The 26,790-nt window shown below is 38.1% G+C and overlaps 2 protein-coding genes across 6 annotated transcripts in view; both read left to right on the top strand.

The window, feature by feature from the left end:
• Positions 1 to 4,498, top strand: part of ttc28 (tetratricopeptide repeat domain 28) — a 124,325-nt gene extending 119,827 nt beyond the window's left edge. For all 4 annotated transcript variants that reach the window (XM_081613232.1, XM_008423306.3, XM_081613233.1 and 1 more), the window contains one exon: positions 1,006 to 4,498. In XM_081613232.1, the coding sequence (XP_081469358.1) occupies positions 1,006 to 2,080 (1,075 nt within the window). In that variant the 3' untranslated portion in view covers positions 2,081 to 4,498. The remainder of the gene's footprint in view (positions 1 to 1,005) is intronic.
• Positions 4,499 to 6,271: 1,773 nt separating this feature from the next.
• On the top strand, positions 6,272 to 25,968 carry pitpnb (phosphatidylinositol transfer protein, beta). Of its 2 annotated transcripts, XM_008423304.3 has the most exons (12): positions 6,272 to 6,361; positions 10,670 to 10,700; positions 10,921 to 11,066; positions 13,098 to 13,189; positions 13,377 to 13,384; positions 15,030 to 15,104; positions 17,728 to 17,811; positions 19,891 to 19,968; positions 20,065 to 20,169; positions 21,339 to 21,461; positions 21,651 to 21,737; positions 23,609 to 25,968. In XM_008423304.3, exons 1-11 carry the CDS (start codon positions 6,342 to 6,344, stop codon positions 21,696 to 21,698), a joined length of 810 nt encoding a protein of 269 aa, XP_008421526.1. In that variant the 5' UTR covers positions 6,272 to 6,341; the 3' UTR covers positions 21,699 to 21,737; positions 23,609 to 25,968. The 2 variants fall into 2 exon arrangements, with proteins under 2 accessions (XP_008421526.1, XP_008421525.1); XM_008423303.3 differs by lacking the exon at positions 21,651 to 21,737.
• Positions 25,969 to 26,790: the final 822 nt, after the last annotated feature.

The raw sequence follows: 26,790 nt of genomic DNA, 5'->3' as shown, positions 1-26,790 counted from the left end.
ACGCTGATGTAGGGTTATTTATTTTACAAACTGACCCCTGACTTTAAAACCTAGTCGTTCCAACCTTTGAACTTCCTTCAAGTATTTGCAGTGAATGCCAATGAGTCTTCTATGTCACTGTGAAGGGCTTTTGGTCCTTCTTCTTTGAGTTTTGATTTAGCATGAAGAGCTGCCCTGGTGGAGAAGAAACTGGACTAGGTGACCAAGTAGCTCATCACACTTGCTAGTATCCATTTGGACTGTGGGAAATGAAGTAATTTGTCATAAGAAATGAATGCAAGTGGTACGCTCGACTATGAAATCTCACGTATGCAGAGCTCACCCGAGCACTTACTGTCAGTGCAAGGTTAAGAGTTAAAAGACGATGTGCAATTTGACCACGTGCTAAAATAACAGCGCCATCTAGTGGGCTGGCATAACAACTTGGTGGTCTTGTCAAATATTAAAATTTTCCCTGACCATCATCCAAAAATACCTGCAGTTATCAGACAGTGGTCTTATGTAAACATAGTCTTAGTATTCATTTTCACAAAGTCAGTTTTGAGTGAAACTGTAACAAAAATATTACAGTTGAATCTCGTGATTCGTTGGCTGAGTTGTGATTAAGGGTCAAAGCTAATGCATCTCAAAGACAGAAATCAAATCACCATGTAGTGCCTCAGCATGACAACTACAACAGATTCAAGGTTTCTTAGTGATCTTGTGTAAATGGTGATCCAGTGTCATATACACATGGAGACTTTCCCCAAACATACCGTTTTGTTGTGTTTAGATTCGGATGTTTTTCAGATACACTTTATGTTATCTGAAAAGCAGATAACATAAAGTTATCTTTGTACTTCAGATTATTGGGATGGGTACAGCAAGTGAAACTGAACCATGAAAATGTGGTTGATCCTGATTAGTTTATGACTTAACAGCAGGAAATTATATTTTCACAATTCCAGGCTGGTTGGGTGTCCAAATATGTTCCATGCTAAAGACAGTTTCCTTTTTCTCCTGTAGCTCATTGCCCACACGGACAGTTAAAGGAAAGGTTAGCAGCTCCGAGTCGGACCAATCGAGCACCGAAACGGACAGCACTGTCAAATCCCAAGAAGAGAGGATGGGCCCCGCCGGACAACTGGATCCCCACGAATTGGCCCAGAAGATCCTGGAGGAGACCCACAGCCACATGCAAGCTGTGGAGACGCTGCAGAAAGCAAACACCAGAGTGACATCTCTGAGAGGAGCCGGGGGCCGACAAGACCCTCACACCAGGCAACCGTCTCTGTCTACCCCCACGACCCCGACCTTTAAACCCACCAGAGGGGCGCGTGGGTTCCAGCCGTCCGAGACCAGTGCGTTCAGCAGACCTCCCAGCAGGGCTAGTCTGAAGGCCGGCTCGTCCCCTTTTACCGTCCATAAGCACCTTTCACCCCATGCCTCTGATTCGAGGCCTCCTCCAACTCCTCCCAAACCACCGTCCCGCTCGTCATCGCTGCAGAAAATCAACACGTCCGCCTCTTCTTCTCCTTCTTCATCTCTCCTAGCTAAGGAGAAGAAGTCCCCCGTCGTCTCACAACACAAACCCAAATACTCCGGTTCACCTTACAGCTGCCACATATCGCCGTCTCGCTCTCCTGCTGATAGCGCCTCATCTCCAGCCCTCTCCTACTCCTCCAGAGGCTCCGTCTCGGCAGCGTCCAGCCCGACTGACCCTTCGGAGCTCAGCCAGTCAAAGCAGGACAAGGTCCAGGCGATGCACAACCTGAAGACCTTCTGGGCCGGCGTCGGCCAGAAACAGGAGGTGCCCGGCCGTTTGGCGTCGCTCCGAGGCGGCGACAAAAAAATGAGTACAGTTCAGAAAGACGTTTTGGGTTTGCTGAACCTCTCACCCAGACACGGGTCTGGTAGGAAACACGCGGACAGACAGGAAGACCACGACAGACCCAATGGGCACCGCAAGCTGGAGCCCAAACCTCCACTTGCTCCATCAGCCGATCTTCCAACAAACCACAAAGGAGGCTTCAAACTTCCCTCTGGGAACGGATACAAGTTTCTCTCACCTGGACAGTTTTGTCCATCTTCTAAATGTTAAAAGTTTGGATATTTACCCCAATGAATTCTCAGGCAGCAGACTCATCTGAGGGTTCACTTTCTACGTAGACTGACAGAAACTGCCTTTTTTTTTCAATAAAGTACAGATTTACTACTAGTCCCTGCTGAAGGTGGGACCTAAAATGGACCAATTTCACACATGTCTCTTTGATTTTACGTGTGTCTGTGTGTGTGGGGTGGATGTGTGTTTGTAGAATGTACAGTGCCTAGCAAATTAAGACTTTTGTGAATATTTTCACATTTTGTCATGTTAGGACTACAAACTGAATTTTATTTGGATTTTATGTAAAAGACAAACTAATGCATAATTGTTACAGGGAAGAAAATTTATAATTTTCAAAACTTTTCTCCAATAAAAGACTGAAAAGGGTGACACATTTCAGCCCCCTGAGTCAACTCTGTAGTCTTTTGGTGGTACTTTTAAAAAAAGAAATTTTTTGCACATCTAAACTATCCAACTGGGATTTTCACATTCTTAATTTTAATTTGGGTCTGGACTTCGACTAGGACATTCTAACATATTAATAGGCTTTGATCTTAACCATTTGACTGCAGCTTCAGTTGTATTTTTTGAGTTGTCCTGCTGGGAGGTAAACCTCTTCTAGTCTCAAGGTTTTTCAGCCTCTTAACAGGTTTTAAGTCAGGATTTCTATCCCTTTTCCCACCAACATTAACTCATTTCTCTAACCACGCTGCAGAAGAAAAAAATCCCCATACCATGATGCAGTCACCACCGTGCTGTAGACATATTCATCCTGCATCTATACAGTGGGGGGTTGGGGGGGGTATAGATACATCATCTATACCCTGTATAGATGATGAATGTATACAGGGACTGGTTAAGACACTGGACAATGTAAAGTCACCATCGCCACTGTCGCGACCTTCTATTTTCCAAAAAACAAAACTCCAACAAAGGCCATGCGTTCAAATCAAACCACCTAAACAGGTGGTTTGATTTGAACGCACTTCCGACTTGATTTCTTTTGAAAAAATATGTTTTTTATTTCTTATATAAAAAAAAAACGACAAAATAATTTTAAAAAAATGTCTTACAACTTAACCAAAATCTAAAGTAAACTTAATTTGACGTTTCAAGTACGAAAAAGTGGTCAAAAAATAATTTACAAGAAACCTCCCGTCCACACACCAAACATTTGCCAAACAATGCCTCCACCAAGCACCCGGTGGGTTTTTAATTACTTAAATTAATGGGAGGGTCTAACCAATTACCAACATAATCTAATCAATTCAAATATACAAATTAATTACAGATTTTGGATCTAAATTCTAACTTCCCAAAATAGAAAACTAAATTAGTAGAAATTACAATTTGCAAACTTTACATAAATGGCCACAACAGCCACAGTCACTACACTAACTTCATGCAGATATAGAATAATAGCATATAAGCAATATAATATTATAATTATAAAACACATTTGAGTTGTGTGACCACTGTTGTCTTCCTAAAATCTAACACAATCCAACAAGAAATACAGTCCTGTGCATGTGTTACTTACTGCATTATTACTGTTAGTTACTACAGCTTCAAGTAATTTTGAATGCTATGCTAAAAATGTATCAACATTGCAATATTGGCAAGATAATACAAAATGCACTAACATTTTTCTTAAATAATTGACAATTAATCACACTGTTTTTACTTAAAGTTGCAAAAACGTTACTTAATTTTATATTGTTATCTGTTATTGCATTATTAGCTGCTACATTGTTTTATTATTGTTACTTGTGGCTGCTGTCCTTTTTAACAGGCTTTCTATGTGACTGTGCCAAACTTGAAATGGGGTATTGGTGGGTTTTATTTTATTATTATTATTATTATTATTATTATTATTATTATTATTATTATTATTATTATTATTATTCAATCCTGCATTAATTCTCTCCACCTTTACTTTGCTTGGTCTATCTTTTAAAATCCTACCAAAATCCATTGAAGTCTGTGGTTGTAAAGTGACAAAATGTGAAAACGTTGAAGCGTTTGCAAAGCATGGTGAGAGGAGTGGATGTGGTGACTGACTGCCTTCTCACACAGAAAAGTGTTTGAGTGTTTTCATGTCTGACTACAGAGCACGTGTTTTGACGTACACTGAAATGTCCCGACTTTTTTTTTTTTTTTCATGTTTAAAACGCTCGCTATTTGTGTAAGTTTACCCGAGTATGATCCTAAGTTAATATGTAATAATTATTTTTATTTTCTATGGTTATCCTTTTCTTTTATTTAGCTGTTTTCCACTCTATGCTACACGTTTTATGAAGACAATTACAACACCAAGAAGAAGAAGAAAAAAAAATGATATTTTTATGGAAGTTCATTTTCATTTGCATATGTCAAATTCTTGTCGGGTTTTAATAAATTTGTACTAATGTTCAACTTTTGCAGCAGTGATCAGAGAGATCCATTCCAAAAACAGTGTCATAATTTTCTTCCCTGTGGAAATCGGAGTCTAGAAGAAGAGAGAGTCACGGAAGACTTCAGTGTGACGTTTCCACGGTCGGTGATGATTTGGATTGTCACGTCATCTGCACTGTTGGTCAAATGTTTGTTTCCTAAAGTCCACAGTCAACACAATCGTCTAGCAGGAAATGGGGTTATGCTGAATTTTATTCAAAAATACTGAATACCTAACTCAGTGTGAGAGAGAGCTGTTTCTTCCAATCACCTTTAGTACTAAATCAGTGGTTCTTAACCTGGGCTCGATCGAACCCCAGGGGTTCGGTGGAGCTTCTGCCGCGGAGGTAAAGACACACTTGTGTAAAGTCGTGATGACGCGCCGCTTTGCCATCACTAGCAGCAGAGGATCACGTTACATTGCTTAGCCAATTAGTGCTGCGGAGGAAGGGGCTCCACTCTCAGCATGGATTTGAACTTTTGTCTTTAATTACTTCAGCAAAACTCACAGTTTTTACCAAATTCTATAGTCTAAATCTGCTCCTTAGTCGCATCTGTTCGGGGTTGCTACTGCCTCTAGTGGTGTGGGGGTGGTTACACAGCTAATATAATTACATTATTAAATCAGAATACCGCAAAGTATTTTGTGTGTCCGCGGGGGAGGGGATTGGAATAAGAAGGGTTCGGTGAATGCGCATATGCAATAAGAGGGTTCGGTACCTCAAAAAAGGTTAAGAACCACTGCTCTAAAGGGATGAATAGACTTAATAGAGCTGTTGTATGGCAAGCTGTTTAGTAATTAAAGTAATTAAATTCTTCGTGTCAAAGTGACCATTTTACCTCTGCAGAATCGCGTACACACACACACACACACACACACACACACACACACACACACACACACACACACACACATATATATATATATATATATATATATATATATATATATATATATGTGTGTGTGTGTGTGTGTGTGTGTGTACGCGATTCTGCAGAGGTAAAATGGTCACTTTGACACGAAGAATTACATTTATATATATATATATATATATATATTTTTTTTTTTTTATTTATTTTTTGTGTGTGTCATCAGTTCATCTATTCTAGAGAAATATGGTAGTGATCAGTCATGGCTATAGCCTATATTTTAGGAAGATACTGCCTTATTGAGCAGTGAAATCTCAGACCTTTGAGCATTGACATTAGCTTCACATTTCTATTTTACATATTTGAAATAAAACTTATAATGTGTAACAAGTACATAGTAGATTTCGGAAAGGGTGTTGCAACTGGAGAAAATTCATTTTCACGTATCTACAATTTACATATATTTTCAAATAGAATTTGTATTTTGACTATTGTAAAATACAAAATGTAGTTGTAATGTGTGGAGATAAATTTTCACGATGGAATAGATTCCCATAATCTTCATCGTAGAGAGAATGAATGTAGGCAGCAAACTCAAGACTGCAGACAAATATACTTAAATGATAAAAGCAATGAAATTTGTGCTCTTCGGATGACAGTTTAAATACTTGAAATGATACAAAACAGCGTACATTTTTGATTTTGACTTATAGGACGTACACTAATCATGTCTGTCTGACTTTCTTTCTGGTGCATTTACATTTAAAGTTTTAGATTCATGTTTAATTTTTAAGTAAAATAACTCTAGTTTACTTTCAATTAAGATTATTTTACATAAGATTAATTTTATAAATCACATCTTTATAATCAGATGAGTGGTTTGATTATATACCACAACGATCTGCCACAGTAAGAAGTTATCGCCTACTGCGCAGCCGCAGCCCAGGTGACGAAGATGGTGCTCATCAAGGAATAGTGAGTCTGAAGTGTTTTTAAAAAGATATATTTTACCATCTTTAAACCGGATATTTCAATTTTTGTACCGACATATTAGCATGAACTAAAGACTTGTGACTCGTTTAAAGCCGTCGTTGTTGGTATTTAAGGGCACTTTAGCGTGAAAAGGCAGCTTTGAGCACGGTGGATCAGGACGTGGATAACGGGACACACCGGTCTTTTTTAGGCGTTGCTAGTGCAAGCTAGCGTTAGCCTCCAAGTTGTACCAGCGGAGGGAATAATTAGCTCCTTAATGGAAACGGCTTGCGCTAAAAGGCTGCCCTGGTTACCCACAACCACACTACAGGTTTAGTTGGATAACGACACCAAAAAAATAATAACACAAGCTTAATTACGCAGGGTCCAATGCTGGAAGCTCGTAGCCTGTTAGCAACGAGCCTTATGTTTAAATTGCCGTAATGTTAAGCTGTGGTCTCGTGAGTGACAGATTAAGGCTCCTTCTCTGACGGATTTACCATAAATGCTAGGTGGCACCGTTAGCTGCAGCAGCCGGGCTAGCTGCTAGCATGACAATTCCCTACACGCCTAACAGCTGAATTAAAGCTTAATGTCAAGGCGGAACTTCAACAAAAAATGTTGTCGGGTCATTTAGCCTCGCTCATACTGTATTTGCGCCCTTTCAGTTAGCTTTAGGGTCACTTTGCTGTTACTTTAACAGGCGTTAGCAGAGAGTTAGCCTTATGCCATGGGCGGCTAGGTTAACATGGTTACTGTACTGTAAAGACCCTGGGACTGTTGTATATTACTGCATCCTACTTGGTCATTGTCCTGTTTTTTTAGCAGTTGAATAAATTTTAGGCCGAAGCTTTACTTTGTGGCTAGCCCATACCTGCTATATACCTGTTGTTTTGAGCACAAACCAGATTTTGTCTGAACTCGTTGAGACTTCTCATCCAGATTGTCTGAATGTAAATCTTAAACTATGGAGGTATGGAGAAAATGTCAAACATCACCACTAATCTAGATGCTAAACACTGGAACGTACTGTAATAGTAAGTCAGACAGGCTTGACACAATGGCACTTGTTCTACTCTGCCACTGTCTGTAAATGTGTGTGCTTTAAGCTATTTTCCTTTTTTTAAACCCCACTCAGTTTATTCAATAGCACAATTCGCCAGTAACTTTTAAAAATGTGCTGGTTGCAGTTGGGAATGGGGCCAGTAAGAGTAGCAGTATTTACTCCAAAATTAGACATAAAAATGCGTAACAATAACTTTTTTGTACAACAGAAAAGCAACACATATTTATGCTACAGCATAAATGACACCATATTGAATATTACAGTTAAAGCCAGTTGTCTTCCCGTCTTAAGCTGTGATTTTTTTTTCATAGTTACGTTACACATCTGCTGTTAGATTGTCATTTCCAATGGTCAGTGAAGGTTTTACTCTCTACAATAAAAAAACATTAGGACATTAAATATTTATTTCCATTTATGTTATCTATCCACTTCCAAGTTTCCCATTCATGCATGGTCTCCTTACCTTGCACTCATGTTCATCTGCATAATTTAATCAAAAGTACAAACTCATACCATAGAAAAAATATATCTAATGTTATACGATCCCCCCGAATACATCAGTGAAACAAAAAACAAATAAAATTCACAAAGGACTGAGATTTAAAAATACATTTGGGGGAAAAAAAACTTTTCATAATTTCACATTATAAGGAAAACTGAGAAAAATCTTTCATGTGAAAACTAAAATGAACTTTTTTTTTTTAAACTTAATTCTGCCCACTATCTTTCCTCTATATGTAACGTCTGTCAGAGCAAACACACATTCTGCTTCAGATGCTTTTCAAAGCATATTTATCAATGAAACCACAGGCAGATGCGAGGCGTGATCAATAGATGATTTTCACAAGAGTTAAAAATGATTTTTGCTCTGTAGTGATTATGTTTAAAGACACATTGTTTATGCTAACATCAAAGCGGTTATAGCGTGTAGCTTTGCTACTATCTGCAGTGAAGATATGCAACTACAGCTAGTTCTTTATCAGGAGACCAGTCTAAAGTCTACACTAGGTGTGAATAGCAGACATGGCGTGCTGTCAGAAATGGTAACCTTTTTAGTAGGGAATTTTTATGAAGTTCTGACTCTCAAACTGATGTAAAACGAAGACATTTTGTGTGGTTTTTGTTTTAACTCATTTCTTATTTGTCTGGCTTTTTTATGTTTCTGATCTGGCTTTGATATATCATTGATCACATTAAAGACTTGAGTGTGTCCAGAAGGTAAAACAATAAAAGCTAACTGCTTGCTGTGAATCACTTCTCTAAGTTGAAACGCCTCAGTTGCCGTAAACTTGGTATATTTATCAAGAAACGTGTATTAAAAAAATGTAAATTCACAATTTGTGCGCAGTAGCTCAAGAAAGACTTGGCGTTGACTCTACGGGGACAGAAAAACAGCTAGAGATTTGTGGCTAGTTTCCAATTTCTTGATACTGATTTTAGTCAAGTCTGAAATCTCTTTAGGAATTATATATATGTAAAAAAACAACAAAAAAACCCCCATCCCTTTCTCTTGCTGTGAACAGCCCCCAGGGCCGTATATACAAGGAAGAGGGCATATGGGCTGGAGACAGTGTTGGTGTTCTGTCTACCGCAGGAAAGTTTTTCTACTGATACAAATGACATTAGTTGTCATATGCATGTCTTGATGCATGGTAGGTGTAAAACATCATTGCAGCAGTAGCTTCATTTTGTTCCCAAAAAAATTACTATAACATATAATTTTCAAACACTTTGTTTACGTTTATGCTAATGAAAATCCCAAACTATTGCTACAATCATCTGATACTGACTTGAGTTTTATATAAAGTACAATGCAAAACATTCATTCATTAAAAAAAATCTTTGTTTCCCCCCAAAAAAATTGGCGCCCTGGGCTACTGCCCTTGTGTGTTCTTGCTAATATCTGGCCCAGACTGTCAATATTCATGTTCTAATCAGAGGCAACGTCACATTATGTAAAAGCCAAAATGATATGAGTCGACATTTAAGCTGTGTTTAGCATCTTAACTAAGCGGTTAGCACCTTTAGCTTTGCTAGCTGTAAGTAGCTATGTCAAATCGAAACCAGCAGCTGACTCTAGCTAACTGAGATTTCCTGAAGGTTGAAAGGTTCAGCTGAATTCTAAATGCATCTTTAGTTTAAAAAAGTGCTCGGTCATGAAGTTTCTGACTCTTACTCACATTGACCAAAATCTAGCCAAGAAGCTAGCAGTACTTTTTTCAAATTATTTTGCACATGTAACACGTGCAAAATAAATTATGTTTTTGAAGCATGCTTCAAAAACATAATTCATATTCATGTTGTATAAAGGCATTTTTTAAAATCCATGTGGCATTCCTGACGCTTTCTCCTCATAGCGCTCCTGCATTTTGTGCCAAAGCACAAAGTCAGAACAGTGGGCTGAATTTGATGAATCCTTTGAGGCAGCAGAGCAGCTTGTCAAGGAGCCAAATTGGCAAGTGTGCAGTAGGTGGGAGGCACCGCACAACACTTTTACCACCACAAGGTTCTCGCTTCACAAATGCCATTCTTAAGTTGCGATATGTAAGCAGTAGACACGCCTTCAAAATCTTGCTGAGCAACTGAACGCCCCCCCCCCCCAAAAAATACACAAACAAAAAAAACCAATGACACCAGAACAGATCCTGCACCTTTAAAAAGAGGAGTTTTCTTACTTGAATTTAGCTTTAGATAGCTAGAAAATGTTCTCTGGCTGGAAAATAAAATTCAATGAAAAAGACTTTAGGAACAGAATCTTTTTAAAACGATACGTTTCATCAACTTATAACTAGACCTGTCATAATAGTAAATGCTGCTGGGCGTTAAATTGTCCTAGAAATTATTACGATAATGTTGTTTTGAGACAATTTTCAAGTAATTTGATTATGGCAAAGTACACCTCTCATCGATGGGGAGGGGGAGTGATTTCTGGAAGACATTCTAAATATTCTAAATGCATTTAGAGAACAACCAAACAAAACAAAAAATAATAAAATGCGTACTGAACTCTCTGCAATTAAAATTATCCTTAAAACAGGAGGCTGGTTGATACTGAAGACTTTTATCATCCAGTCTTTGGTAGAAGGAGAAAAACAATCATGTAAACAGAAATGATGCATCTTGTTTTAATTGATTTATTGCAACAGGCTCTCTTCTAACGCTCCTTTCCTGAGTTTTGTGATTTCTCATTGTTTTGGTTGTGTCTAACATCAGTTTTTCTACATCTTCCCTGTTTTCCCTCCCAGCCGTGTCGTGTTGCCAGTCTCTGTCGAAGAGGTGAGTGATATTGTCTTTTAATTTTCTTTTTTGTTTTGTTTTTTTGGTACCAAGTGCTTCATTTGAGTCAAAACATTTTGTCCAGAAACTTACAGCCTCTGGTGTCTTTTAGTGGAACTGTTGCTTCTCTGCTTAATCTTTACTTTTTGTTCTACTTCGTAAGGATTTGTGACATTTGCATTATCACTCTGCTTTGATTTTATTATTTTTTTCCCTACAGTATCAAGTAGGGCAACTGTACTCTGTGGCTGAGGCTAGCAAGAATGAGACGGGAGGAGGAGAAGGAATCGAAGTTCTGAAAAATGAACCGTATGAGAAGGAAGGGGAGAAGGGACAATATACACACAAAATATATCATCTAAAGAGGTGTGTCTTGTTTTTGTGTAATTGCTCTGTTAAGGGTTGAAAATCAGAAAAACTACCTATGGGTCTTGACAGATCATTAAGCACTAACTTCTTTTATTAGCTCTGAACAATTTAAATGTGTTGAGGAAAAGTTGTTAGGGTTTTATCAGTCCTCGGTTTGTCAGAGCTTTTTAACTCTTAAGGCCATGAAGGCACTAAAGAAGGAGTTTCATGTCTTTTTTTGCTTTTTTTAAATTATTTTTTATTCACCAGTTTGTGCGTACAAAATAAACAGAATTGTCAACCTAGAAAATGAGAACAAGCAACAACAAAAAAAGGTTTCAAGTTAAAATATCCTAACCTACATATGTTAAACATTTCCATTGATGTTGTGACACCACTTGGTTATGTTCTGTGTTTTTGTTTTTTCATTTGTACGGGTTTCATGTCTATGACTGAACCCATTCTGTGAGTTGGCAAATTCTATAGGCCAATATAAAATACCTAAAGTTGGTTTAAGATGCTTGTCATTAGGTGTGCAATTAATCTGAGTTTGTATTCAAGTTTCAACTCTCAATAATTATAAAAACCTTAAAAACAATAAACAAAAACATAATTATTAGAATAATTATTCGTGTTCTGTCTTAAGGCTCTCTGGAAAAAGCACTGGGAATTTTGGAATTTTCTCAATAAAATGGAATTTGCTATATAAACCCCCTGGCCCCCCACAGAATATTGCTGTGGTTTTTTTTTCATAAGTGGGTGATTAACAAGCTTTGGCTTTTTCTTTACTCTCACATTCCCGATGAAAAGACAGCGACTGACTGTTCTGCTCCTCACAGCCTTTTCAATACTAATTAAATGTATTAAGTGGAGCCCTGATCAGTTCTGCTGTCTCTCAGTAAGACGGTCCAGGCTTCCAGGTCCAGCCTGCCTGTTCTCCCTGTGCATTCAGGGGTTCCCTCCTGGTACTCCAGTTTCCTCCCACAGTCCAGAAACGTGACTACCTGGTGTTGCCCTGGAAACAAGTTCAGGGTGCATCCTGCCTCACCCAAAACATGGAAAATGGAGAAATACAAATAAAAACAAGATTAAGTTTGAAATAAAATGAAGAGATTTCCACAGGCCCTAGGGTTTTTGTTCATTAGTTTAGGTGCAATGCGTGCAGTGTTTTTGAAAACTCCTCTATTTATTCCAGTAAATGGTAATTTTCAACATTTACCAAAATAATTAGAATTTTCCATAATGCAGCTGCTCTATTTGACACTTACACAGCTCTGTTATCCTTTTTGCTGCACACTAACAGTACCTGGAATGTGTGAGAAGCGAGTCCCTTAAGATTCATGTTTAAACCTGCGTTTGTGTCTTTCTGTTGACTGGTGTGATTACTAATTGCATTTCCAGCATTCCTTAAATGTTCAGTCAGCCAAACATCTAGTCTGTCCTGTGTTTGTAAGGTTTTATGACAGATGTGTTCTGCAGGACTCTAATCTACAATTGGTGGCCAGAGCTTTCAGTTTTTTACAACAGAACCCAGGATGAGTTCAGCAACATGCCTGAATACTTTCAAAGCAGAAGCAGAAAACTAGTGCATGAACAGAAGGAGTAAAGCGTGGAAAATTACAACACACAGTTTATGTAGTTAAGTCTTAACAAGCCATGTCTAACACCAAACCTAATGATGTGCTGTGCAGCTGATCTTTACACAAACCTCTCAATGAGTGTCATGAACAGCTGCATAAATCAGTGAGTGGGAAAGAAATGTTCAGTTTAGTGAGGGAACAACCTTCACATCTACTTTAGATAAAATGTGAATAAATTCAGATTGAAATGCTGTTTTTTTTTTATTCAAGTCTTCCTGAAGAAATACAGCTCTGATCCGTGTTCCTCCTGCTTGGCTTAGTGATTAGATTTTAACACTAACGATTGCATTAGAAGCCCGTTGACAATAATAAAATAGACTAAAGGCTTTTACAAACTATCCACTATAATATTTATAATTTTACATGTCTTATTTGTGTAAAAATGTTCTTTGTGTCTCTCTGACTGCAGTAAAGTTCCTGGGTATGTGAAGATGATTGCACCAGAGGGAGCATTAGTTTTTCACGAAAAAGCTTGGAACGCTTACCCATACTGCCGCACTAGTAAGTTCACACTGAACAGAAACAAACTCACGGTTACGCTCCACCTTCATAGTGTAATAATAATAATGACAATGGTGTAGTAATGTACTTGTTTGTTTGCATATCCTAAAACTTTATTCTTTTTTTTTTTTACTAATGATATTTTTTATCTCTTCCTTCTTTCTGCCTTTCCCTCCTTGCTGTGCAGTTGTGACGGTGAGTTTACAATCTTAATAAAGATTTTATTCATTCTGATCACAATTTGTTGAATCTCATCTCTGAGGAAAATAGAATGTAGTTCTGATTACACTTTAGACTAGAAGAACCTTTTATTTTGTTTTGATAGAGTTGCTGTGAAAAGTTTCAGGTGAACGAGGGATGGTTTTTAATAAGTTAGATGACGTCACATTGAAATAGTATTTGTATCTCAATTTTATAACATTAAAACTATCCAACTTCAATTTATGTTGTTTGGATTTAAAATATTAGCGTGAAAGCTAATCATACATAATTATGAAGTGAAAGTTTATTTTATATATAATATATCATGAAAACTGGCATTAATTTCTACTGAGTTCACTTTACTCCAATGCTGCTAAATAAAGTACAGTTTTACCAATGACCTTTAGAAGTTGCCTAATTAATAGATATAATATATTAATAATAAATAATAGAGTAGAATAACTTAGGGACTAAAATAACAAAAAAGGTAAGTCTGTCTTATTTACATTAATCACACATGTTAAATTTTCTGGCAGCAGGACTGTGTTTCATATATTCTCTTATATGTAATTTTAAACAGAAACAAAACTTGAATGTACCTCAGTGTGGGATACACTTGTTATGCTTGGCTGTAATACAGCAGGATCCCCCAACTATCACCCGTATTTAAATTTTCCAGGTCTTAAATTTTATTTAAGGTGGCATTGAAAAGGTCTTGAAAAGTCTTAAATTTGACTTGCTGAAAGCAATCACAATAACCAGAATGCCATTTGTGTAAGCCATACTTAAAGTATGGCCAGTGAGGGTAGTGAAAGTATATTACTGGAGCTTAAAATAAACCATATATTCTATCAAATCCTTCCAAGTTTCAAAATTGCCAACTTTGCTGTTGTGATAATGGTTGTGATTTAATCCACTTTTCCTATTTCTGGAAGAGTTTATGTCAGAACATTCAGGAACAAGCAGCATCATAGAGGGTGAGGAGCAGAGCAGACAGATCAGGGAGACGGTGGTGAAGAATCAGGGTCGGGTTCTAAAACGAAATGCCAGGGTTTGAATACATCAAAGCTCTGTTCAATCCATGGCCTGAAAACCAAAAGATGTCAGCACAACAGCAGACCTACCAAAACTGTTGTTGGAGCAGCAGCATAACTAAAATAAATGATGTTGCATCTGTTTTATGTGTAGGAACTCTTAATCAAGCAGTTTGATTTACTTTTTTTTTTTTATATTTAGTGTCATTATTTCTACCTCTTGAAATGATCCATGTATAACCCCTATGAATGCAAATATTTGTTTCCATTGTTATTTAAAGTAACGATATCCAACTCCATTTTACAAGCGTTACTCATTGGCCAGCGTTCCAGTTCCCTGAAAGCTAACAACTGCTGCTGAGGTTTAAAATGGAGCAGAGCTGAGCGATGCAACATCACTACTGCACTTTCAGTCCAAAGTCTGCTTTCCTAATTGGATTAAACTGTGGGCTTTAAGTGTGTCCCTCACAACCCTCCATTCATTTTGTTTAGCTAACCCTCCGTGCTGAGATGAGCTCCGCTGGTCACCATGGGGCACGATCCGTCTGATTTTAGACTGACTCATTACGGGCCGACTGAATCTGTTTTCTGTTCTGCTGTCTCAGAATGAGTACATGAAAGACGACTTCATGATAAAGATCGAGACGTGGCACAAACCCGACAAGGGAACAATAGAAAACGTAAGTAAGGAAATAATCAGGATTGTGAATGTATAAACAGTGGATTGTACAGGTCCTTCTCAAAAAATTAGCATATTGTGATAAAGTTCATTATTTTCCATAATGTAATGATAAAAATTAAACTGTCATATATTTTAGATTCCTTGCACACCAACTGAAATATTTCATGTCTTTTATTGTTTTAATACTAATGATTTTGGCATACAGCTCATGAAAACCCAAAATCCCAGTCTCAAAAAATTAGCATATCATTAAAAGGTTCTCTGAAAGAACAATTAACCCAATCATCTGAATCAACAAAGTAACTCTAAACTCCTGCAAAAGATTCCTGAGGCTTTTAAAAACTCCCAGCCTGGTTCATTACTCAAAACCGCAATCATGGGTCAATGATGACCTTCTGCTGTCCAGAAGGTCATCATTGACACCCTCAAGCAAGAGGGTAAGATACAGAAAGAAATATCTGAACGAATAGGCTTTTCCCAGAGTGCTGTATCAAGGCACCTCAGTGGGAAGGGAAAAGTGTGGCAGAAAACGCTGCACAACGAGAAGAGGTGACCGGACCCTGAGGAAGATGGTGGAGAAGGACCAATTCCAGACCTTGGGGGACCTGCAGAAGCAGAGGACTGAGTCTGGAGTAGAAACATCCAGAGCCACCGTGCACAGGCATGTGCAGGAAATGGGCTACAGGTGCTGCATTCCCCAGGTCAAAGGTCAAGCCACTTTTGAACCAGAAGCAGCAGCAGAAGCGCCTGACCTGGGCTACAGAGAAGCAGCACTGGACTGTTGCTCAGTGGTCCAAAGTACTTTTTTTGGATGAAAGCAAATTTTGCATGTCATTCAGAAATCAAGGTGCCAGAGTCTGGAGGAAGACTGGGGAGAAGGAAATGCCAAAAGGCCAGAAGTCCAGTGTTAAGTACCAACAGTCAGTGATGGTCTGGGGAGCCATGTCAGCTGCTGGTGTTGGTCCACTGTGTTTTATCAAGGGCAGGTCAATGCAGCAGCTATCAGGAGGTTTTGGAGCACTTCATGCTTCCATCTGCTGAAAAGCTTTATGGAGATGAAGATTTCATTTTTCAGCACAAGCTGGCACCTGCTCACAGTGAGAAAACCACTGGTATTACTGACCATGGTATTACTGACCATGGTATTACTGTGCTCAATTGACCTGCCAACTCTCCTGACCTGAACCCCGTAGAGAATCTGTGGGATATTGTGAAGAGAAAGTTGAGAGACGCAAGACCCAAAACTCTGGATGAGCTTAAGGCTATCGAAGCATCATGGCCTCCATAACACCTCAGCAGAGCCACAGGCTGATTGCCTCCATGCCAGGCCGCATTGAAGGCTGCCAAAGGATTCCTGACCAACTATTGAGTGCATAACTGAACATAATTATTTGAAGGTTGACTTTTTTGGTATTAAAACACTTTTCTTTTATTGGTCGGATGAAATATGCTAAGTTTTTGATAGGGATTTTGGGTTTTCATGAGCTGTATGCCAAAATCATCAGTATTAAAACAATAAAAGACCTGAAATATTTCAGTTTGTGTGCAATGAATCTAAAATATGACAGTTTAATTTTTATCATTACATTATGGAAAATAATGAACTTCATCACAATATGCAAATTTTTTGAGAAGGACCTGTATATTTCTCCATAATGCGGCATCAAGTCATGCTGCCATGAAACTTCTAGTGTCTTCTTGTTTCAAGAGTCTTGGTCCGTTTTTAAACACACTGTGTAGAAACTCATCCCAATGGTTAAAATATAAAGTAATATTTTCATTCATTTGCATCCAGACAACCTTTGCAGCACCATTTGTGTCAACAAGAATTAGCTTTACCTTTACAAGAGATTGAAATTCCCAGTCAAATGAAATACACTTTTTACAATACACTTGTATGGAGCCCCAGGGGTGTTATTTTGTTTTTCTAACTTTAGGCCTAAAGCAACCCTTAAAAATCTAATATGTGGGGTGCTGTGGTGACGCAGGAGTTAAGCATGGCCCACATGGAGAGGCCCTAACCTTCAACACAGCCGTTGCAGGTTCCTTTCCCACTGCCTCTGTCTCATTACGCACTTTTTTGTCTGAGAACCTTCAAATAAAGCCCACCAGAACCCAAAGAAACCTTCAAAAAATGAGCCATGCACCAACACAATTTTACTGTAACTGAAGAACTTCATAATTAAAGATGACTCTGATAATCCAATGTACACAACTTCTCTGAAATTTGTAAATGCTTCTTTAATTGGTAATGCTTTGTAAAGGTCAAGTTACAGCATAATTACTTTTTTTTTTTTTTTTGCTTTTCCTTCTTTTCCTTCAAGAAACACACATTGCAGAGTTTATTATTGTTTTTAAAATTATTTTTACTCATTTTATATTCTTTAATCTTTTATAGCTAAATCATAATTCTTTTGATTACAATTCCTTCACATAATGTATAATCATTACATTTCTTCAGCACGTAATAATTCTTTGTGAGATGAACTGACAGAAGCAGACCATGTTAAACATATTTCATACTTCCAGGTCTATCATTTTTAAGCCTTGGCATAGGGAACGATCTCGTCTATTCCTGACATCCTAGTTGCATTTTGATGAAGTAGTTGTTTTTGTTTTAGGTGCACGACCTGGATGAGGAGACGTGGAGGACCGTAGACGTAGTGCACATAGATATTGCAAACAAAGAAGACGTGGCCCCTGGGGTGAGTCGGACCGCTTCTGATTCGTCAGGGTTCAGTTAAACCTCTGAAGTTAAAAAAAAGGAAGACATTTATTGGTTTAAATTTGAAGAATATTTCAATTGACCAACTTCTGATTGGTTTGTTAGCCTAATTCAAGGTGAAGAGCTTATTTGGGTTCATGTTGGGTGTTTTGGATTGAGAAAAGAAATGCATGATTTTATACCAAAGTTCTGGATTAAGAAGAATAGTAACTGGAAAACTCTTCAAATGACAGTAGAAATGTTTAAAGTTTCTTTTGGAACAACAAAACAATTTAACAAGGTTACTGCTTGGTGAAACACTGAGCTTTACTTTTGGTCTAATTAATGATCGATCCAGTCACTTAGGGAAAATGTTACTCAAGGCTTGATTGGATATTCAAGATCCAATCACAAACTGTCAGCCTGTGCAGGTTGGACACAAAACAACAGTCTATCCAATAGCACGAAAAAGCAACTGCACAATTTAATAACTTATCTCTTCATTCTGCTTAGATTTTAATACATGATTTCACTAAAAAGGAATTCATTTAATTCCTGTCAGAGTTTAAGTTTTTAATATCTATCAATTAAGTTATTCTGCTTATTATTATGTTGTTGCCAGAGCGTAAAGCACTTTAAATGGAGTAATAGGTTTGTGAATGTACATTTTTAAAACTTGCCTAATATCAAATCTGGTGTACTTCACCACATCAAGCAGAGCTGTTGTGCACAACAATTGCATGCAATCATATTTTAATATGTAAACACCATACTTATTGATCTCTGGGGGGAGATAGTTGATATGAAGTTAAAATTTGATCAAGATCTGGGTTTTCTTTTTTTTTTTTTTTTTAGAGGAAAACATTTTCTTGAGTGTTATCTATTGTCTTTTGGTAGTGCGAGAAAAGAACTTGGTCTTTCGCACAGTGAACTACTTTTATACAAAACCTCGGAGGCAGCTTTGTTCACCTGGTAACGTATAACAACCTCCCCCTATTATGCTCTGCCTTAAACACCAATTCATAACGTTTTGTTCCTCTAAAATTAGCCAACAGAATAATAAGTAGTTTTGTTGCACTAAGCAGAGAGAAAAGTTCCCCGTTTGAAATCAATCAAGTCAATCAATCAAATTTTATTTGTATAGCACATTTCAGCAGCAAGGCATTTCAAAGTGCTTTACATAATTAAAATGGAAACAGCATGTGATATTGAATAAACAGTGAGAAAGAGAGATTTTAAAAAAAAGATAACATTAAAACCCGCACCCCTTTTAGGACTTCAGTTAAACGTCGTTTAACTGGGACTCTAACCCTCTGGGACTTTAGTCAAAAACACCGTTTGACAAGGACTCCAACCTCTAGATTTTTAGTTGAATTCAGCCAACTGGGACTCTAAACCCGGTAGAACTTTAGTTAAACGTTGTTTAACTGCAATGTTTTCCGGGGGGCTTTAAATCATTAAAACGTAAACGGTGAGAAAGAGAAATAAAAAGAAATTAAAGAAATGAAAGGCCTTATTCTGATTGATTATTGCTGAACAGTGGTTGTTTAAAATCAAGCGGGGTTTGATAAAACACATTTCACTGCAAATGCGTCTCTCCTGACCCTGCCTTTCTTATTGGTTCTTATACAGTAATGACTTAAGTGGATCAGCTTGTTGGACGCAGCTAAACTTAAATGTCCATCTGTTCCCAGTATTCACCTACTTTTTACAGCAGAGCTGACAGATTAAAGCAGAACCACGACCTTGGATGGGGTTGGAGTAAAAAAATGAAATGGAGATTCATACATTTTCAAATTTCACTGGGCTTGTCAAACTTCATACTAATTGGGGAATAATTAGATGGTCTGACTGCTCTTGACTTTTCTTTGCTTTATTTACTCTGTGGACAGGATTCTCTTCCCGGAAAGGTCAACCTTTTAAAGCTGCAGTGACACACAAACCATTTCCTTTCTTCATCACAATGCTTTGCTTTCACAAGCTGTCGTCCATAAAACAAAAAAAACAGTCTGTGTTTTCTGCCTGCTTTTTTAATTTGTCTGCAGCAGGAATTTGAACATTTTAGTTCTTTTTCTTTCAGGACTACAAGCCAGAAGAAGACCCCGGCCTTTTCCACTCCCCCAAGACGGGCAGAGGACCTCTGGGTTCTGACTGGAAGGTACCTGCCATGAACAACAAGCCCCATCGTGCTTGTTCATGGCCTGGTGACAGCTGTTATTGATCACCTCTGTTTTCCACTGATGTGTCCCTCCAGAATGAGCTGAAGCCAGATTGTCCTTACATGTGTGCTTATAAACTGGTCACTGTCAAGTTCAGATGGTGGGGTCTGCAGACCAAAGTGGAAAACTTCATCCATAGGGTACCGTACACTGCTCTTTATCACACATGTTCAAGACTTCTTTATGTTTCAGGCTACCCCTAGTTCACACGGTGAGATTTTCCTACCGCTTTCCCCCTTCAGAATTTCTTAAGGGTGCCCAGATTATCAGGACGGCTCTAAAGGGATATTCCTGCCTTATGTGGTGGTTAAAGAGAGACCTGGTCTGCTCAGAAAGATGTCAGTACCGCTCCGATTTGAGGGTGTTTTTACATCCTATAGCCCGGTAGACTCACTTCAATTTGGGACCAAAATTGCTACATTTGTTGCATTTTCATCTGCTGTGGTTCTCTTTCGCAATGCTCTGTGTCAAACCCTTTGGAAAACCTGTTCCCCTCCTCGCCTATGGTGGCACTGCATCAAGAAACACTGAAGGAAATTACACGAAAACCTCTGAAGAAGAAAGGAGCTCAACTTCCCTCTTCACAAAATGCAAACAAAAATGGAGTGGCGTCTGATTTCAGCAGCTGTAGAATATTTTTAATCTTTGGTAAAAGACCACAAACTATTTCTCTCACTAGCGCTAGAATTGTGTGTTTGTTTTGGTTGTATTTACCCAGAATGCCCTGCACTGTAGTCCACTTCCTGCTTTTGGAGTTCCGTTTCTAGAAATAAATATTGTCCACAAACTATCACCGTTGTTTCTTCCCAGTCGGCCATGTTTGTTTACTCCAAAGTCACATTTGAGCTCGAGAGGTTTTGCAAGATTTCCTGTCGGACAGCTGAATGTCGGTGAATGAAATCAGTTTATGGTGTGGTGTGTTGCTGGATGCCACACATCGTCGTGTGTGGGGGATCTCTCAGGTTTGGGAAATCGGCCGATACTTTCAAAATCTTGCCGTGTGAACCAGGCATTAGGTGAGCAACATGATTTAATTTTGGAACTGAGGAAAAAATGGTGAAAGCCACAGTTTTTATTAATTATGTTTTTGTAAAAACCTTTCAACTCATTTACATTTCATCCTACAATTTTGTTCCACGTTTAAAAAAAAAAAAAAAAGTGGAAATATTACAGTATGAATACTTTTACAAGTATTTTAAAAAAATGTTTTCTGGAACAACAGTCCACTTGCTTTATAGATGCCCATAAAGAGGAACTGTCATTTAAATCATGTTTGTCCTGTCTTTTTTTTTTCTTTCTTTCTCCACAGCAAGAAAAGCGAATTTTCACCAACTTCCACCGTCAGCTGTTCTGCTGGATTGACAAATGGGTTGGTTTGACTATGGAGGACATCCGGCGGATGGAGGAGGAGACCCAGAAAGAGCTAGAGGAGGTAATTCATTCAGACCTGAACTAGAACACGCTGCCCTCTTTCTCTGATGAGTCAGAGCAACTTAAGCAGACGTCCAGTTTGTTTTTCTCCCCCGGATTTCTAGACTTCTGTTGTAATTTCAGCAGCCTGCAGGAGACAACACTTCACAGTGAGCGTTCCTAACTTAACCTGCGTTTACTCCCTAATCAGATGCGTCAGAAAGGTGACGTGCGAGGCACCACGGCAACAGACGAGTAGAGGCGCTGCGCTGTAGGTCAGACACTAGAGGCAGGCTGAGTAAGTTTGTGACCAGGAGAGGTGGCAGTGTTGCATGGACCGACCTCCCTCCTCCTCCTCACTCCGTCACCCAGCCCACCTGTTTCACTTTTTGTCCGACCAGACGTTTGTGCTTCGTTTTACCTCTGACATCGCTCTGCTTTTCACTAATAAACCCTGTTTTTCTACCATGGACCCACCAGTTTGTGTTAACCCGGCCTGAAAATTACATTTTAACAGAGCAGTTATTTCCATAAAAAATTGAGAATGAACTGAAAAATCTTTGCTGAAGATCTGTCTAAAAGATCCAAAGAATTTTTCCTTGAAAGATGTTTTTAAAGCTTTAGATTTGGACATTGTAAAGTATCGTATTTAAATCATTCATTTAACAGAAAAGCTGACTTTTAGGTTCAGATTTTTCAGATATTGATCTTTAAAAGTGGTGGATGCAGAACTATTTTGCATCTACAAACATGTTAGCATCAGGTTGAGCTGTTTTGCAGGAAACCTCTGATGTATAATTGGTTATCGTTACTGAGAGATCCATATATGAAGAACAGGGTCGTGTTCTGCATGTCTTTCAGTGTTTTAGTGTCTGCAGTTTGTTCACATCTTTCTCACTTCCATTCTAATATTTTCTTCCAGCTCAAAGTTTTGTCCCATCTTGTTTTCCTCTGATCTTGTTTTTGTTTTCTTCCTGATGTTTTTTAATTAGTGGATTTAGGCATGGGCCAGTTGGACATTCACAAAGTATGATAACTTTGAGTGTTAATATTTTAAATGTGTATTATCTGTAATGATTTTTTTTTACCTTTTATTTTGATACAAAATCTTAAGCTATAAAGTAGAATAAATTGCTCCTGAATTTAGTATTAGTGTTTAAATGGAAGCAGGTTGCCATGGAAAATGGAACTAATCATCTGCCTCCACCAATCAGAAATAACTTTAGCTTTGTGGTGAATTTAGTGGTATTGGAAAATGGCTATCAGCCAAAGTTTTTGAGTACAAAAAAAAGTCATTTTTAAAATCCAACATCACCAAAAAATTTTTTTTCTTTTTCTAACCTACTCAACAATAAACTAAGCATAAATTTCTTAAATTAAACAGCTTTTTTTTTTTTTTTTTGAACGGGATTGTAGATCCAACGCTTCAAATATTTCCAGCAGTGGCTCTTTGAGACTTTCATAATGGCTAATTAAAAGTTTAATTAAAAAAAACTGCTTCTAAATATAGATATATGCATGTTTTAATTGTTTTTCCCACTTTTTTCATGGAATAATTCGACTGAACCATTTCAACAGAATGATGCAAAAAGTCCCAGTTATTTTCTGATTTCTCATTCGGTTGATATCAACATCCAGTAGAAGAAAACGTATCCATCCCGAAGTTTGAATTTGTTTTAAAATCTAAAAATGGAAATGATGTTTTTTTTTTAAATAGCAAATTTCTTATAGTAAATATCAACCGAAAATTATACATTTTATTTAACATTCAGTGAGTTTTATTTAGATGGACTAAGGGCAAAATGTCAATTTTATTTGTAACGGTTTCAGACACCTGGTCTTAATTAACACTAATTGGTAGCCTTTTTTAGCTAGCTGACCGACAGTGTGCAGCAATAGATTGGGGAGGGGCAGTGAAAGCTTTTTCAACAGCTTTAACAGTATTATGGGAAAACACCAGTGGTTTTCCATTCCTCCACACTGGTAGCTGGCCCATGCCTAACAGGAATGAAGCTAACCTGAATTTGCTTCCTTCAGTGGACTGCATGAGCGTCGCCGCTAACAAAACATGCGCATTGACTTTTAAGTGTGCACACATCCAGCTAGTCGGCTCTCGTTAACCCGCAGAAATGCCGTTTTTTCTCTCCTCTCTCTCTCCCGCACCTCCAGCTGCGTAAAATAGGTCCGATTCGAGGCACCAGTGCTGCTCATGAGCAGTGAGGCAAATCAACCAAACCCTGTCATGATGATGTCATCAGAGACGCGCCCACCCCGCTGAGAAAGTGGCCCCCTGACTTCGCCTCTTCTCGTCCTGTGTCACATATTGGGGGGGTTTGATGCGATTGGTTAACAGTACTGTACAGATCCCATCCCTGTCACAAGCCTCTTGTTCACTCAGTTAACACACACACACACACACACAAAAGCATATAAGAAAATGTAAGAAAAAAAAAAGTTTTTGCATACATGTATAAAAAAAAAAAAAAATTTGCACAGAACATAAAATTGCCTGATATGTAATTGTTAGTTGATTCTAATGGGCTTTGTTTTTATTCAGGTCTGTAAACCATGACTCCAGAAGCCAAGCCTTTCAAATTAGAATGTTGTTTTCTAGGTTCACAGGTCCGCACCACAAATTCAGTTTATTTAAGCAGGTGTCGGACCGCTTACCCTGTCTTGTAATATAACTGTTTCTATTTTACTTCTCCCTCACTACTGTCCATTTGTTTCGTTTTGTCCTGAAAGCTCGTTTGTTTTCCGCTCCTGCTTCATCCTGCTGTCCCGTCTGTCTGACAGTTTGCTGGGAATACTTTCTCCCACTGTTTGGAAATCTGAGGTGGTTTTGATATCAAACATTTAATTTTCCTCCGCATTCAAACACAACATGTTTTTTGTCAAACAGTGGAATCTGTATTTTTAAATTTTTTTTACCCATTGCTGCATGTAGTAGCTGCAGTGCAGCTTCTCTCAGTTCTACTGAGTTCAGAGTGCAAGGGAGCACCTTCTACTTGTGTCAGCGTGAACGTTTGTGTGCTTGTCAGTGTTTCTAACTGCCTTCACTCTTAAAGGACTGTCTGGTTTTTTTTTGGGGAGTGGGATTGAGATGGATAGCTTCAAATCCAGGTTAAACCAGCCTTCTGAACTTTGCCTCATGCTGTCGCTGCATGGCCTTCTCTCCTACGGCTAGGGCTTTAACCGGACGGCTCGCACAGCCTCCACAACGAAACAAAGCAAAACTAAAGTGTGAGTGTGCATGAATCGGGTTAGGGTTTGTTTTTTTGGGGGGTTTTTTCCAAATAAATATATGTATGATTATGTATCCAAAACCAGAAATTTCTCAACTGTCAGAAATGGGTCCAGGCAGATCCGCATGTTTGTTGGGGATTTTTTTTTTTTTTAATTTCCTCTCCATTTGCGTTTATGTTTCTAGGAAATGAGCCTAAAAAATGTTTTTATTCTGATTTAGGCTAAGTTTGGATATGGCTTTAGATTTTGAAGCGATCCTGTTCGCTTTTTTGGCTACGTTACGTGAGATTTTCACATCTGCAGGTTGTGGTTTAGATGTTATTTTTTTGTTTTTGTTTTTTTAGTATTTTTATTATTATTTTGAGCTTGGGGTAAAATGTAGTTAGTGTTGTGGCTTTAAGGCTGACGATCTGGTCTGTGTCTCTAAAATTGAGTTTTGTCACAAAGTTACATGGAAGCTCGACTGTAAGCGTACTCTTTATGAAATCCAATAAAGCGGACAAACTGTAGATATGAGCGCCACTGAGCTATTAGCATTGTCAGATTTATTCATTTACAATATCGCTCTGATTTCTTAACAACAGGTAATATCAGCCCGGTGTGTAAAGTGGAGCCGACCATACCTCATCCATGCTTATGAATGTGTAGCTCTACATGCATAAGAGGGACAGATGTCGATATCACCAGTACATGAGGACAAAGGGTTTGACTAAAGTTTGATTTGCATGTTCGGTTTTAATTAAAAAAAAAAAAAAATTTAAACACTTTATTTTCGCCAACTTTTTTTTCCGAGTTTCTCGAAGCGCATCAGACGAGGTGGACAGTTAAGGGGGCGGACTTCCCCTCACAATCAGACTCTCCCCAGCTGGACCTCTGATTTACGAGTCGAGGAGTGAAAAGCCCGGGAGTCTGGTCATGATGGGAGCGGAACCAGCGGAGTTATCCCAGCCAACGGATACTGTAAGGAGGAAAGGGCTTGGAGCATATATGGGAAAAAAGAGAGAGATGGAGTCCAAAAATACTGTTTTCTTATTGTAATCATGAATAAGCACTTGCAAAATCTACTGTTTTTTTTATGTTTTCTTTTTTTGTTGTTTTTTGAAAGACAAAGATTCACAATGTATTAAATTTTCTCTTTCTGATAAGGCAAACATTCAGGGGAATTAGTAGTGAATGTAAAACAATTAGTACCTTTTTCCTCGTTCATAGCTTTCAGGCTGTGACAGAAGGTCTAGACAATGGAGCATAACAGAATATCTAATAAATTTGAACAAATAAAAGGAGCAGTGTTTGATTTGTTTCTCCTTCATGAGATGATTGTTTTATTAGAAGTGCTTTGTCATTTTCTTATAAACTAAATTGCACATCACACTTGCAATTTTCATTTACTGAAAAAAGTTAAAAATGTATTTTACTTCCACATCATAGTAGTGCATAGTAAACATTGAAGTTTATATTTTTATCAAAAATATTAAAGTGTCTGAGTACTTTTACACTTTAGCCAATGCTCCTTAGCGTGGTGTTCAGGAGTGCAGACAGTTGGATGGGTTTGTTCCGTCAGATCGTCGGTTCTCAGAACCACATCCACACAAAAAACTTGTAAAAGCACATGTGTGCGTGAGACCAGGCCGAACTGCGCACTTTAAAAAGCTTGTGGAATACAAATAACCCCAACTACATTTAAGATTTGGCCGTAAGACCAATTCTTGAATGTAATCATTTATTAATACATGATTATTCATGTTTCAATACATGGATAATCAATGTAATATACTTACTGAAATATATTTTTACACTTATGATTAATATGAATCTGTAGCTTAGCAAAGGATATAGTAATGATCTAGTAACTCCATTTCATAGCCCATGTCATAAATAATTGACGGGTGGCCGTATGGTTTAATTTCAGCAGGGAGAGTTCTGAGGTAAAGCCACTTTCGGCCATGAAAAATTCAAAGTTCTGTAACATTTTCCAAGAAAGGTCAAGCTTGACCCCCCAAGATATTTGGCCAAATATTCTGTAGACTGACATAAAAACTTACATCTCAGTACCTTTTTTGCACTCGTGTACAAAAAGAATGACAGTACATGTAACCATCACACCA

The sequence above is a fragment of the Poecilia reticulata genome, chromosome 12 (genome assembly GCF_904066995.2).
Source record: "Poecilia reticulata chromosome 12, P_reticulata-male-v2, whole genome shotgun sequence".
In the NCBI taxonomy this organism is placed as follows: Eukaryota; Metazoa; Chordata; class Actinopteri; order Cyprinodontiformes; family Poeciliidae; genus Poecilia; species Poecilia reticulata.
The sequence above is the reverse complement of the archived record's forward strand: the minus strand, read 5'-3'. Positions and strand labels throughout refer to the sequence as shown.

Excerpts from the sequence above, each read along its gene's own strand:
- pitpnb (XM_008423303.3), top strand. The coding sequence starts at position 6,342 with ATGGTGCTCATCAAGGAATA. Across the intron at positions 11,067-13,097 it reads AAAATATATCATCTAAAGAG|TAAAGTTCCTGGGTATGTGA; the intron begins GTGTGTCTTGTT and ends CTCTGACTGCAG. Across the intron at positions 17,812-19,890 it reads AAGAAGACGTGGCCCCTGGG|GACTACAAGCCAGAAGAAGA; the intron begins GTGAGTCGGACC and ends TTTTTCTTTCAG.